The sequence below is a fragment of the Cherax quadricarinatus genome, chromosome 10 (genome assembly GCF_038502225.1).
Source record: "Cherax quadricarinatus isolate ZL_2023a chromosome 10, ASM3850222v1, whole genome shotgun sequence".
Classification (NCBI taxonomy): domain Eukaryota; kingdom Metazoa; phylum Arthropoda; class Malacostraca; order Decapoda; family Parastacidae; genus Cherax; species Cherax quadricarinatus.
In genome coordinates this window covers 6785208-6800788 of record NC_091301.1, presented here as the reverse complement: position 1 = coordinate 6800788, position 15581 = coordinate 6785208, and the positions used below count along the sequence as shown (strand labels likewise).

At 43.6% G+C, this 15581-nt stretch overlaps 1 protein-coding gene across 5 annotated transcripts in view; it reads left to right on the top strand.

Annotated features, from left to right (window-relative positions):
* Positions 1–15581, top strand: part of Rich (Guanine nucleotide exchange factor subunit Rich) — a 253655-nt gene that overhangs the window by 171228 nt on the left and 66846 nt on the right. For 4 of the 5 annotated variants that reach the window (XR_011391807.1, XM_070083584.1, XM_070083587.1 and 1 more), the window contains one exon: positions 14104–14192. Coding sequence is in view for 4 of the 5 variants with exons in the window: in XM_070083584.1 (XP_069939685.1) it covers positions 14104–14192 (89 nt within the window). In the remaining variant the exon portion in view is untranslated. The remainder of the gene's footprint in view (positions 1–14103; positions 14193–15581) is intronic. The other variant, XM_070083585.1, reaches the window with a different exon arrangement.

Sequence of the window (15581 nt, the reverse complement as noted above, 5' to 3'; positions counted from 1 at the left end):
ATCAAAGTAGAATGACTTGGAGAGCGTATAAATCTGTAGGGGAAGGAAGGCGGGGTAGGGGTTGTCCTCGAAAAGGAAGTTTTGTAGGTGAGGGGCTTGGACTTGCAGCAGGCGTGCATGAGCGTGTTCGATAGGAGTGAATGGAGACAAATGGTATTTGGTACCTGACAAGCTGTTGGAGTGTGAGCATGGTAATATTTTGTGAAGGGATTCAGGGAAACCTGTTAGCTGGACTTGAGTCCTGGAAATGGGAAGTACAATGCCTGCACTTTAACCCCTTGACTGTCACAACCCCAAATTCTGAGGTGTCTAATGGTGTCGCAAAATTTCCGAAAAAAAATTATTTTTTCTTATGAAATGATAGAGAATCTTTTCCCAATTGTAATGACACCAAAAGAATAAAATTTGATGGAAAACTGATGGAATTACACTCTCACGAAGTTAGCGACCTCGGCGATATTTATGAATTGGCGATTTCGCCCATTTTGAGCCATATTTTCAGCTAATTACAATGTTCCAGTTGACCAAACTTATAGCTATTTCTTTAGAACTCCATTTTTTCTATCGATTGAGTACAAGAAACTCCCCATTTACCGATTTCAACTACCCAATAACATGGTCAGAAATTTGCAATTTGGCCAATTTCACAAAAATTAAAAAATATAACAATTTCAAAATAGGGTCCAGAATGAACAGTGCAGACATACCTGGCTCTAAAATAACATTTTCTTTGTTCATCAGTCATGTCTCCAGGCCTCACTGATATTACTCTTGCTTTCTATTTTGAATTTTTGAATAAACAAAAAATAGAAGATTTACTGTTATGCAGACTACTACAATATTGTAATATTGTATAAATAATGTCAACCCATTCATGACTGCATATTAGAATGGCTACTTGAACATTTATTGGAAAATGACATCATTTGTTTATTTTTGAACATCGGTAAAAATCAAACATTTCCTCTATATTGAGCTCCATGTCAAGGTTCTTTACATAGTAAAACCAGTCAAAATCACCTCTATTTCTATAATATGTTTTCCATTCTATCAAATGAGACCAAGAAAACGAGAATACAACCATAAATACTATACGAAAATAGACCACAAATTCGGCATTTTAATTAAAAAATCGGTCGGAGTTTTTTTTTTCTCATTTTGCACTGTGTGCTGCAGGATTTTTTTTATATGGTGCACACTGACCACACAGACTCATTCTCTCACATGTGGGCCTACCAGCTTTCTCCTGCTTGATTTGAAGCTGCTAGAATTTATGAGTACAGTGGACCCTCGACCAGCGATGGCATCGATTAACGATAAATCTGACTAGCGATACATTTTATCGCAAAAATTTTGCCTCGATTAGCGCTAAAAAACTCAACCAACACTATTCGTTCCGTCTGAGATGCGTCCACTTCTGGCCAGTGTTTACAAGCCAGCCAGCCACCGCGGTCGCTTCCAAGCATACAATCGGAACATTTCATATTATCACAGCCTTTTTAGTGATTGCACCTGCAAAATAAGTCACCATGGGCCCCAAGAAAGCTTCTAGTGCCAACCCTACAGCAAAAAGGGTGAGAATTACTATGGATATGAAGAAAGAGATCATTGCTAAGTTTGAAAGTGGAGTGCATGTCTCCGAGCTGGCCAGGCTGTACACAAAACCCCAATCAACCATCGCTATTATTGTGGGCAAGAAAACGGCAATCAAGGAAGCTGTTCTTGCCAAAGGTGCAACTATGTTTTCGAAACTGAGATCGCAAGTGATAGAAGATGTTGAGAGACTGTTATTGGTGTGGATAAACGAGAAACAGATAAGTCACTCTGTCTGACTTTTTTGGGTTATCCTAGGTTTTCTGCACATATGCTGCTATGTATGATAATTCTATGTAACTGTATTTGTGTATACCTGAATAAACTTACTTACTTACTTAGCAGGAGACAGCATCTCTCAAGCGATCATTTGTGAAAAGGCTAGAAAGTTGCATGACGATTTAATTAAAAAGATGCCAGCAACTAGTGATGTGAGTGAATTTAAGGCCAGCAAAGGTTGGTTTGAGAGATTTAAGAAGCGTAGTGGCATTCATAGTGTGATAAGGCATGGTGATGCTGCCAGTTCGGACCACAGAGCAGCTGAAAAATATGTGCAGGACTTCAAGGAGTACATAGACAGTGAAGGACTGAAACCTGAACAAGTGTTTAATTTTGATGAAACAGGCCTGTTTTGGAAGAAAATGCCAAGCAGGACGTACATTACTCAGGAGGAAAAGGCACTCCCAGGACATAAGCCTATGAAAGACAGGCTTACTCTGTTGATGTGTGCCAGTGCTAGTGGTGATTGCAAAGTGAAGCCTTTATTGGTGTTTCACTCTGAAACTCCCAGAGTGTTCAGGAAAAACAGTGTCGTCAAGGCTAATTTGTGTGTGCTGTGGAGGGCAAACAGTAAGGCATGGGTCACTAGGGACTTTTTCTATGACTGGTTATGCCATGCATTTGCCCCCAATGTGAAAAATTGCCTATTTGAAAAGAAATTAGACCTTAAGTGCCTCCTGGTATTAGACAATGCTCCTGGCCATCCTTCAGACTTGGCAGAGCGACTTTCTAGGGACATGAGCTTCATTAAGGTAAGGTTTTTGCCTCCTAATACCACTCCTCTTCTAAACACTAAGAAGATCAATGCTCTCCCCTCCTCCCATCCCATCAATCATCACCAGATCTTCAATAAAGGTAAGTGTCATGTAACTGTGCATGTAATCTTCAGTTTGTGTGTATTAAAATTAATATTTCATGTGGTAAAAATTTTTTTTTCAATACTTTTGGGTGTCTTGCACGGATTAATTTGATTTCCATTATTTCTTATGGGGAAAATTAACTTGACTAACGATAATTCTGACTAACGATGAGCTCTCAGGAATGGATTAATATCGTTGGTTGAGGGTCCACTGTATATATACGTCAAAAACGGTGGCTCCTAAGACGTATATATATGACCAAAACAGTCAAAGGGTTAAAGGAGAGGTTTGGGATATTGGCAGTTTGGAGGCTGACTTTTAAACTGTTGTATCTGAGGGCCTCTGCAAAGACATTGATTATGTATGAGTGAGGTGAAAGTGTTGAATGATGAAAATATTTTCTTTTTGGGATCTTCTTTTTTTTGGGTCACCCTACCACGGTGGGAGACGAACGATGTGTTAAAAAAAAAATTAGCACTAGTCCTAGGTAGTAGGTTGGTAGACAGCAACTGCCCAGGGAGGTACTACCGTCCTGCCAAGTGAGTGTTAAACGGAAGCCTGTAATTGTTTTACATGATGGTAGGATTGCTGGCGTCTTTTTTCTGTCTCATAAACATGCAAGATTTCAGGTATGTCTTGTCACTTCTACTTACACTTTTGTCATACTACACATGCATGTACGTACAAGCATATATATACACACCTCTCTGGGTTTTCTTCCATTTTCTTATTAGTTCTTGTTCTTATTTGCTCTTATCTCCATGGGGAAATGGAACAGAATTCTTCCTCTGTAAGCCATGCATTATATAAGCCATGTCTATGGCCCTGGTCACAGACCGGGCCGCGGGGGCGTTGACCCCCGGAACTCTCTCCAGGTAAACTCCAGGTAAACATTCTACAAGATTGATGGACTGAACACATTGACTCCAGGCTGAGGGACTGATTACCTCAAACTCCTCCTCTCCTTGCACCTTCTGCTTTGTATTGGACTGATGAAGCCACTGTGTGGCAAAACGTTTCCTGAATAAAGATTCTCATATGTTGCATAAGTGTCTCAATCTTCAAGCCATGCATGTCGTAAGAAGTGACTAAAATGCCCGGAGCAAGGGGCCAATAACCCCGTCCCCTGTATATATTACTAAATATAAAAGGAGAAACTTTTGGTTTTCCTTTTGGGTCACTCCGCCTAGTTGGAATATTGCCGGTGTGTTGAAAGTAGAAAGAAAGATTTAGCACTAGTGACTACAAAATAACTTGAGGAAGGCTTTTGTGCATTGACTTTGACTTTTTTTTCTTTAACAATCTGGCTGTATCCCACTAAGGCAAGGTAACCTAAAAAGAAAAACGAAAGTCTCTCGCTTACTTTAAGACTTATAATCAGTATTTTCCTAAAACTCCAACACCAGGATGCTGTAGTGCCTTGGTGTTCGTGTGTAAAGGGTTGCAACATCTTTAGGGCCATTTAGACCTTTCAGCCAAAATCAAGGGCATCAACAAGTCAGTACATTCTGTGAACCAAGGGAAGACAGACAGAGACACAGACAAACAGAGACACAGACAGACAGAGACACACACACAGACAGACACACACACACACAGACAGACACACACACACACACACACACAGACAGACAGACACACACACACACACACACACACACACACACACACACACACACACACACACACACACACACACACACACACACACACACACACACGGGTCAGGCCCATACTGGAGTATGCAGCACCAGTTTGGAATCCACACCTAGTCAAGCACGTCAAGAAATTAGAGAAAGTGCAAAGGTTTGCAACAAGACTAGTCCCAGAGCTACGGGGATTGTCCTACGAAGAAAGGTTGAGGGAAATCGGCCTGACGACACTGGAGGCCAGGAGGGTCAGGGGAGACATGATAACGACATATAAAATTATGCGCGGAATAGACGAGGTGGACAAAGACGGGATGTTCCAGAGATGGGACACAGAGACACAAGAGGTCACAATTGGAAGTTGAAGACTCAGATGATTCAAAGGGATGTTAAGAAGTATTTCTTCAGTCATAGAGTAGTCAAGCCGTGGAATAGCCTAGAAAGTGAAGTAGTGGAGGCGGGAACCATACATAGTTTTAAGGCGAGGTATGATAAAGCTCATGGAGCAGGGAGAGAGAGGACCTAGTAGCAATCAGTGAAGAGGCGGGGCCAGGAGCTATGAATCGACCCCTGCAACCACAAATAGGTGAGTACAATTAGGTGAGTGTACACACACACACACACACACACACACACACACACACACACACACACCAGCAAGATTGGACCTTGTGTTCACCCTGGGCAGCTCAGACATTGAGGACATCAAGTATGAGAGTCCCCTAGGAGCTAGCGACCACGTGGTTCTGTGCTTTGAATACATAGTAGAGCTGCAAGTGGAGAGAATAACAGGAGTAGAATGGGAAAAGCCTGACTATAAAAGAGGGGACTACATAGGGTTGAAGAACTTCCTGCGGGAGGTCCAGTGGGACAGAGAACTGGCAGGAAAGCCAGTAAATGAAATGATGGAATATGTAGCAACAAAATACAAGGAGGCAGTGGAAAGGTTCATTCCCAAGGGCAACAGTAACAACGGGAAGACCAGAACAAGCCCCTGGTTTACCCGAAGGTGTAAGGAGGCAAAAACAAAGTGCAATAGAGAATGGAAAAAGCACAGAAGGCAGAGAACACACGAAAATAGGGAGATCAGTCGCAGAGCCAGGAATGAGTACACACAGGTAAGGAGTGAGGCCCAGCGACAGTATGAAAATGACATAGCATCGAGAATCAAGACTGACCCGAAACTGTTGTATAGCCACATCAGGAGGAAGACAACAGTCAAAGACCAGGTGATCAGATTAAGGACAGAAGGTGGAGAACTCACAAGAAATGATCAGGAGGTATGTGAGGAGCTGAACAGGAGATTTAAGGAAGTTTTTACAGTAGAGACAGGAAGGGCTGTGGGAAGACACCACAGAAGGGAACATCAAAAGGGAATATACCAACAAGTGTTGGATGACATACGAACAACTGAGGAGGAGGTGAAGAAGCTCTTAAGTGACCTTGACACCTCAAAGGCGATGGGACCGGACAACATCTCCCCATGGGTCCTTAGAGAAGGAGCAGAGATGCTGTGTGTGCCTCTAACCACAATCTTCAACACATCCCTTGACACTGGGCAACTACCTGAGAAATGGAAGACAGCTAATGTAGTCCCCATATTTAAGAAAGGAAACAGAAACGAGGCACTAAACTACAGACCTGTGTCTCTGACATGTATTGTGTGCAAAGTCATGGAGAAGATTATCAGGAGGAGAGTGGTCGAACACCTGGAAAGGAACAAGATTATAAATGAAAACCAGCATGGGTTCATGGAAGGCAAATCCTGTATCACAAGCCTCCTGGAGTTTTATGACAAGGTAACAGAAGTAAGACACGAGAGAGAGAGGGTTGGGTAGATTGCGTTTTCCTAGACTGCAGGAAGGCCTTTGACACAGTCCCCCACAAGAGATTAGTGCAGAAGCTGGAGGATCAGGCACACGTAAAAGGAAGGGCACTGCAATGGATAAGGGAATACCTGACAGGGAGGCAGCAACGAGTCATGGTACGTGAAGAGGTATCACAGTGGGCGCCTGTTACGAGCGGGGTCCCACAGGGGTCAGTTCTAGGACCAGTGCTATTTTTGATATATGTGAACGACATGATGGAAGGAATAGACTCTGAAGTGTCCCTGTTCGCAGATGACGTGAAGTTGATGAGAAGAATTAAATCGGACGAGGATGAGGCAGGACTGCAAAGAGACCTGGAGAGGCTGGACATGTGGTCCAGTAACTGGCTTCTCGAATTCAATCCAGCCAAATGCAAAGTCATGAAGATTGGGGAGGGGCAAAGAAGACCGCAGACAGAGTATAGGCTAGGTGGACAAAGACTACAGACCTCACTCAGGGAGAAAGACCTTGGGGTGACCATAACACCAAGCACATCACCGGAGGCACACATCAACCAAATAACCGCTGCAGCATACGGGCGCCTGGCAAACCTGAGAATAGCGTTCCGATACCTTAATAAGGAATCGTTCAAGACACTGTACACTGTGTATGTTAGGCCCATACTGGAGTATGCAGCACCAGTCTGGAACCCACACCTGGTCAAGCACGTCAAGAAGCTAGAGAAAGTACAAAGGTTTGCAATAAGGCTAGTCCCAGAGCTCAAGGGAATGTCGTACGAGGAAAGGTTAAGGGAAATCGGACTGACGACACTGGAGGACAGAAGGGTCAGGGGAGACATGATAACGACATACAAGATACTGCGGGGAATAGACAAGGTGGACAGAGGTAGGATGTTCCAGAGAGGGGACACGGACAAGGGGTCACAATTGGAAGCTGAAGACTCAGACGAGTCACAGGGACGTTAAGAAGTATTTCTTCAGTCATAGAGTTGTCAGCAAGTGGAATAGCCTAGCAAGTGAAGTAGTGGAGGCAGGAACCATACATAGTTTTAAGAAGAGGTATGACAAAGCTCAGGAAGCAGAGAGAGAGAGGATCCAGTAGCGATCAGTGAAGAGGCAGGGCCAGGAGCTGAGTCTCGACCCCTGCAACCACAATTAGGTGAGTACAATTAGGTGAGTACACACACACACACACACACACACACACACACACACACACACACACACACACATACACACACACACACACACACACACACACACACACACACAAGGGCAAGCACACACACAACTACTCTCAGAACCATACAACCTATCACACCATCCCAACACACCCTACAATCCATACCCACAGCCTCCACCCAACACCAAGCTATAGAACCCCACAGTATGCCACCAGGTCTCCCACCCTCACAGGCCCCCCAAACCACAGTGTTGGAAAGGAAACTGAAGGTATGGTACACAAACGCTGATGGAATAACAAATAAGTGGGAGGACAAGAAAGAGTCAAAGTTCAGTAGTGCAGATATCGAGGACATCACATATGAAAGACCCCTTGGGGCCAGTGACCATGTGGTTGTAAGCTTCGAATACACAGTAGAGCTACAAGTGGAGGGAGAAGCAGGAAGGCCAGGACGAATGAAGCCAAACTACAAGAAAGGGGACTACACAGGAATGAGGAACTACCTGAACGGGGTTCAGTGGGACAGAGAACTGGCAGGGAAACCAGTTAATGAGATGATGGAATATGTAGCAATAAAATGCAAGGAGGCTGAGGAGAGGTTTGTACCCAAGGGTAACAGGAGTAATGAAAAAGCCAGGATGAGCCCATGGTTTACCCAAAGGTGCAGGGAGGCAAAAACCAAGTGTGCTAGGGAATGGAAGAAATATAGAAGGCAAAGGACCCAGGAGAATAAGGAGAACAGTCGTAGAGCCAGAAATGAATATGCACAGATAAGAAGGGAGGCCCAAAGACAATATGAAAATGACATAGCAGCGAAAGCCAAATCTGACCCGAAACTGTTGTACAGCCACATCAGGAGGAAAACAACAGTCAAGGACCAGGTAATCAGGCTAAGGAAGGAAGGAGGAGAGACAACAGGAAATGACCGGGAAGTATGTGAAGAACTCAACAAGAGATTCAAAGAAGTGTTCACAGAGGAGACAGAAGGGACTCCAGAAAGACGGAGAGGTGGGGCACACCACCAAGTGCTGGACACAGTGCACACAACCGAGGAAGAAGTGAAGAGGCTTCTGAGTGAGCTAGATACCTCAAAGGCAATGGGGCCAGATAACATCTCCCCATGGGTATTGAGAGAGGGAGCAGAGGCGCTATGTGTACCCCTAACAACAATATTCAATACATCTATCGAAACAGGGAGATTGCCTGAGGCATGGAAGACAGCAAATGTAGTCCCAATCTTTAAAAAAGGAGACAGACATGAAGCATTAAACTACAGACCAGTGTCACTGACATGTATAGTATGCAAAATCATGGAGAAGATTATCAGGAGAAGAGTGGTGGAACACCTAGAAAGGAATGATCTCATCAACAGCAGCCAGCATGGTTTCAGGGACGGGAAATCCTGTGTCACAAACCTACTGGAGTTCTATGACATGGTGACAGCAGTAAGACAAGAGAGAGAGGGGTGGGTGGATTGCATTTTCTTGGACTGCAAGAAGGCGTTTGACACAGTTCCACACAAGAGATTGGTGCAAAAACTGGAGGACCAAGCAGGGATAACAGGGAAGGCACTACAATGGATCAGGGAATACTTGTCAGGAAGACAGCAGCGAGTCATGGTACGTGGCGAGGTGTCAGAGTGGGCACCTGTGACCAGCGGGGTCCCACAGGGGTCAGTCCTAGGACCAGTGCTGTTTCTGGTATTTGTGAACGACATGACGGAAGGAATAGACTCTGAGGTGTCCCTGTTTGCAGATGACGTGAAGTTGATGAGAAGAATACACTCGATCGAAGACCAGGCAGAACTACAAAGGGATCTGGACAGGCTGCAGAACTGGTCCAGCAATTGGCTCCTGGAGTTCAATCCCACCAAGTGCAAAGTCATGAAGATTGGGGAAGGGCAAAGAAGGCCGCAGACGGAGTACAGTCTAGGGGGTCAGAGACTACAAACCTCACTCAAGGAAAAAGATCTTGGGGTGAGTATAACACCAGGCACATCTCCTGAAGCGCACATCAACCAAATAACTGCTGCAGCATATGGGCGCCTAGCAAACCTCAGAACAGCATTCCGACATCTTAATAAGGAATCGTTCAGGACCCTGTACACCGTATACGTTAGGCCCATATTGGAGTATGCGGCACCAGTTTGGAACCCACACCTAGCCAAGCACGTAAAGAAACTAGAGAAAGTGCAAAGGTTTGCAACAAGACTAGTCCCAGAGCTAAGAGGTATGTCCTACGAGGAGAGGTTAAGGGAAATCAACCTGACGACACTGGAGGACAGGAGAGATAGGGGGGACATGATAACGACATACAAAATACTGAGAGGAATTGACAAGGTGGACAAAAACAGGATGTTCCAGAGATTGGACACAGTAACAAGGGGACACAGTTGGAAGCTAAAGACACAGATGAATCACAGGGATGTTAGGAAGTATTTCTTCAGCCACAGAGTAGTCAGTAAGTGGAATAGTTTGGGAAGCGATGTAGTGGAGGCAGGATCCATACATAGCTTTAAGCAGAGGTACGATAAAGCTCACGGCTCAGGGAGAGTGACCTAGTAGCGATCAGTGAAGAGGCGGGGCCAGGAGCTCGGACTCGACCCCCGCAACCTCAACTAGGTGAGTACAACTAGGTGAGTACACACACACACACACACACACACACACACACACACACACACACACACACACACACACACACACACACACACACACACACACACACACACACACACACACACACACACATGTAGTGGAGGCAGGATCCATACATAGCTTTAAGCAGAGGTATGATAAAGCTCACGGCTCAGGGAGAGTGACCTAGTAGCGATCAGTGAAGAGGCGGGGCCAGGAGCTCGGACTCGACCCCCGCAACCTCAACTAGGTGAGTACAACTAGGTGAGTACGTACACACACACACACACACACACACACACACACACACACACACACACACACACACACACACACACACACACACACACACAGACACACACACACAGACACACACACACAGACACACACACACCTGTTCACTGGGATGATTTCACTGAAGACCGGGGTAGAAATTAGCCGGTCTGTGGACCAGTTTGCTTTTATATTATGCTTATACACATGAGGCATAAGCATTATTGTTGCAAAAAGCAAATACATTTCTGCAACAGTCGTCTCTTTCCACCTGTGTAGTCCTGACTGTGGTGATAAGATCGTATTTGCCATGGTGTACTCAAAATACTTATTACTTTCCCTGACAATAGTTTCCATCAATGGCTGGTCAAAGAATAATTCAAAGAATTCCAGTTCATTGGCCATGGTTCCAAGGGGACATGTAGGTAGAATTCCACTTTGAGAGTCATCAAAGTGGTGAGGCTTGGGAACAAAATTGGGATTTTGCTGCCAATCCCACATACGGTTTGCTGGTGGATACTGGACATCATAGGCTGGTTGTGCGGGTGGTTGTGGTTGTGGTGGGCTGGTGGCTGACGCTCCGCTTTGTCCTTGAACTGACGAGTCAACAGCGTGGGTCCCACCCTGGGCTAGTGAGTCACGCATGGCAGTGCCACTACCATCACCACTAACACCATCCACTGATGCCTGTGGTCTATCCATGCCAAGTGTAGCCACATCATCCTCACTATCACTACCTAAAACTGGTGTAGGGCCACGGGATGTACTCCGGGATGTACTCCGTCCCCTGGGCACAGCATAGGGTACACTACCCGAGTGCATGCGGCGGCGAACATACCGACGCTTCACTGGTGAATATGATTCCTCACTATCACTACTCGAATGATCGTCGAGCACAATAAAATCACAATCCACATCACTATCATCATTATTACTGAAGTCAGAGGCCTGGCCACGCGAAAATATTAGTTTTCTCTTGCGTTGAGGAACAACCGACCGTGAGTCACGAGTGCCCACACCAGAGGTAGAAGGTTGAGGATCGTCAGGGTTTTCTGCACTATTATCAATATCCTGGTCATTCTTTTCGGTCACTAACTGATCAAAGCCGTAAAATTCGTCTTCATTTCCACTTCCATCAGTGTCAGAACTATCAGATAGGAAGAGGAGAGTCCCAATTTTCCGGGGAGTGAGAGCTGACTTGCGACGAGGCATGGTGAACAAAGGTAACTGAGCCGGCGTTCCCACAATGCTATGCGGGTGCCTAGATTTTTTGTTTATGGCGCACACCCACCACGCAGACCTGTTCTCTCACATGTAGGCCTATGAGCATTTTTGCGCTAAATTTGATGGCGCTAGAATTTTGGCATAGATCTACGGTTTGGACACTCAATGTGAAGCCGTAGATCTATGGGACGGACCCTGAAAGGGTTAATGAGGACAAGTTTCAGCTGATCCGCTGTGGAAGACTGGTAGAAATAATGATTGTAAAGGAGTACAAGATAAATAACAAAAAAAGGCACAATACCGTGACTGGAACAATACACAAATAACCCCCCACATAGAAGAGAGGAGCTTACGACAACGTTTCAGTCCGACTTCTCGTTAGTGTGACTTTGTAAATGGTCCAAGTCAGACCGAAACGTCGTCGTAAGCTCCTCTTCTATGTGCGGGTTATTTGAGTACAAGATAAACGTGGATCATTTAATAGGGTGATATCATTACTTTGGAGTAATGATATCAGATGATCTCACAGTCATTGCTACTGCAAAGAAAATTATAGGCTTGATAACTAGAACTTTCACTACAAGGACATCTGAGGCAGTGATGATATTCTTCAAGTCACTTATTCTCTTCAAGCTGGAATACTGCTGTATACTAGCAGCCTTCAAGGCAAGCAAGATTGCTGAACTAGAAAATGTACAGTCAACCTTCACTGCTTATATACACTGAGTCAAACATCTCAACTACTGGCAGGACGGTAGTACAGTGGACCCCCGGTTAACGATTTTAATCCGTGCGAAATAATCGCTATGTGAATGAATTTTCCCCATAAGAAATAATGGAAATCAAATTAATCCGTGCAAGACACCCAAAAGTATGAAAAAAAAAATTTTACCACATGAAATATACATTTTCCCACACACAAAGAGAAGGATACATGCACAATAGTAGAGTAGTACATGCACAGTATATATTGTGCATGTACTAGTCTACTAAATGAAGAATAAATGACACTTACCTTTATTGAAGATGCAGCATTGACTGATGAGACACTGTGTCCTGGGAGTGCCTTTTCCTCCTGAGTACTGTAGGTCCTGTTTGGCATTTTCTTCCAGAACAGGCCTTATCACACTGTGTATGCCACTACGATTCTTAAATCTCTCAAACCAACCTTTGCTGGCTTTAAATTCACCAATATGAGCACTAGTTCCAGGCATTTTTCCGTTCACCTGGGTGTTAGTCGACTTGTGTGGGTTGCATCCTGGGAGACAAGATTAAGGACCCCAATGGAAATAAGTTAGACAGTCTTCGATGACACTGACTTTTTTGGGTTATCCTGGGTGGCAAATCCTCTGGGGTTAATTGTTTCTTGGTATTCTCAATAAGCCACACCAACAACGGTGCTACAGCAGCAGCAGCAGCTGACAGTGCAGCAGCAGCAGCAGCTGACAGTGCAGCAGCAGCAGCAGCTGTACCACCAATAGTAGCGATGGTTGATTGGGGTTTATTATACAACCTGGCCAGCTCGGAGACATGCACTCCACTTTCATACTTATCAATGATCTTTTTCTTCATCTCTATTGTAATTCTCACCCTTATTGCTGTAGGGTTGGCACTAGAAGCTTTCTTGGGGCCCATGGTCACTTATTTTCCAGAAAAAGCACCGAAAACACTGTAATAATACGAAATATTCCGATTGTATGCTTGGATGTTACCACGGAGGCTGGCTGGTAAACAATGCCACCGGCGGAACATGTGAGCGCGTCTCGGACGAAAATCGGTAAGCGGGTTTTTAAGCGGTATGTGAGGCAAAATTTTTGCAATTAAAGTAAGCGGTATGCGAAATAATCGCTATGTGATGCCATCGTTATGCGGGGGTCCACTGTACCTTTATGAGTGGTTGCTGTCTACCAACCTGCTACCTAGGATTATTATTATTATTATTATTATTATTATTATTATTATTATTATTCAACATTTTGGTCATCTCCCACCAAGGCAGGGTGACCCAAAAAAGGAAAGATAAACTTTCACCATCATTCACACATGATTACTGTCTTTGCAGAGATGCCCAGATATGGCAGTTCAGATTATTATTATTATTATTATTATTATTATTATTATTATTATTATTATTATTATTCTGGTTGCCTGCTAGACTAGACCCTTTCCTGTGCACTTGTGCAGAAAAGGAAAAATAGAAAGCTGACAGGGTAAAAGTGATCACAGAGTCTGTTACTGGTGTAATAAGTCTACTGACAGGCTACTATTGCAGTAGTGGTTCATGGAACCTCAACACAGAATTATATGTTATGATGTTGAAATTTATTTTCAGAGATATCAGTTGAAATGAAAAACCTTTGAAGTACAACACACAGTGATGCTGTATCAAGTTAATTTTTTGGTGATTTATCAATTTTTTTTGTTTTTATACTTGACACATGAATGTTAATAAGCTTGAACCTGACCAGCAGCCTCCTGTTGCATAAGGCTATGCCAGGATGATCTGAGTTGGTGCCTACATAGGGCTAAACATTGAAGTATTCAACACCAATTAATTATGTAAACTATTTACCTACAGTGTCATCTCTCCATTCTGCAGCAAGTCCATGCGAGAGGTCAGTGCTTGTAGAGGAGAGAATGCATGGCCTCTCTATCACTGTGCCAAAGGCAAGTACTACTCTTATAATGTTTTATCTGTTAAGTAAGAGAGAAGGTTATTGACTTTGGCTTCTAATGTCAGATCATTTCTTAACCTTTTAACTGTGCCCAGTGTACCTAATATGCAAGTGATGACTGTGTCTGGTGTATTAGTACAATTAGTTTTTTTGTGCCTTCAGATATACCACCTGCTAGTATTTTTGACCTCAGCTTAACTGACTGGGTCTCCTACAACCTGTGTTAACTTTTGAAAAAAAAAAAAAGATCTAAGACCAGGCAGGTTCATGCTTTGCTTCATAGGGTAATACTACCTTACTAGCATAAGTAAATAATGAAACCAAGACCTGTTGTTCCACCACCAGCTTCCCTACCAGCAAACAGGGTGCGGAGTTGCCAGGAAGATGCATTATTCATTCCAAATTTTTTACAGTTTCATGATACTAACATTGGAATTCAGCCAATGAGCACATGTAGCTTTCTCCCAGGATAACCCAAAATAATCAAACACCGTGATTTATTAATAGAAAAATAATTATTTGCCCTAGGTTATACTGCATAGTCTTTGTGGAGCAATATCAGGCTATGCATGTTTGAAATATTAAAACACCTTAAAACACATGTAACATACAAAGCTATTGTATGTAGTGGTACACATTAAGAACAATAAAAACTCAAATACAGTCATAATTTGGCATCATTAAATTGTAGAATGTAAATATTGCTGGTGCATTTATGCTGGTGTTGCTGATGAGTGATCTTTTTTTTTTTTCAAATTCAACACTCCACAAAATCATAATTTTTTATCAGATTCCACTCATTTTAGTCTTATTTGATTCACAAATATGCACTTTTTCAATCTGTAATTTTTTTTTTTTTTTTTTTTAACAATCTTCCACATATAAATAGCATTTAGATTTTCTTTTTCAACACATCGGCCGTTTCCCACCGAGGCAAGGTGACCCAAAAAAAAAGAAAAACCCAGAAAAGAAAGAAAAATACTTTCACTATCACTCTTACATAATCACTGTCTTTGTGAAGGCGCTCAGATACAGCAGTTTAGAAGTCCCTTCAAACTGCCAATATCCCAAATCTCTCCTTTAAAGTGCAGGCATTGTACTTGCCATTTCCAGGACTCAAGTCCAGCTAACTGGTTTCCCAGAATCCATTCACAAAATATTACCCTGCTCACACTCCAACAGCTCGTCAGGTTCCGTTTGTCTCCATTCACTCCTATCTAACATGCTCATGCATGCTTGCTGGAAGTCCAAGCCCTTCACCCACAAAACCTCCTTAACCCCCTCCCTCCAACCTTTTCGAGGACGACCCCTACCTCGCCTTCCTTCCCCTACAGATTTATACACTCTCCAAGTCATTCTACTTTGTTCCATTCTCTCTAAA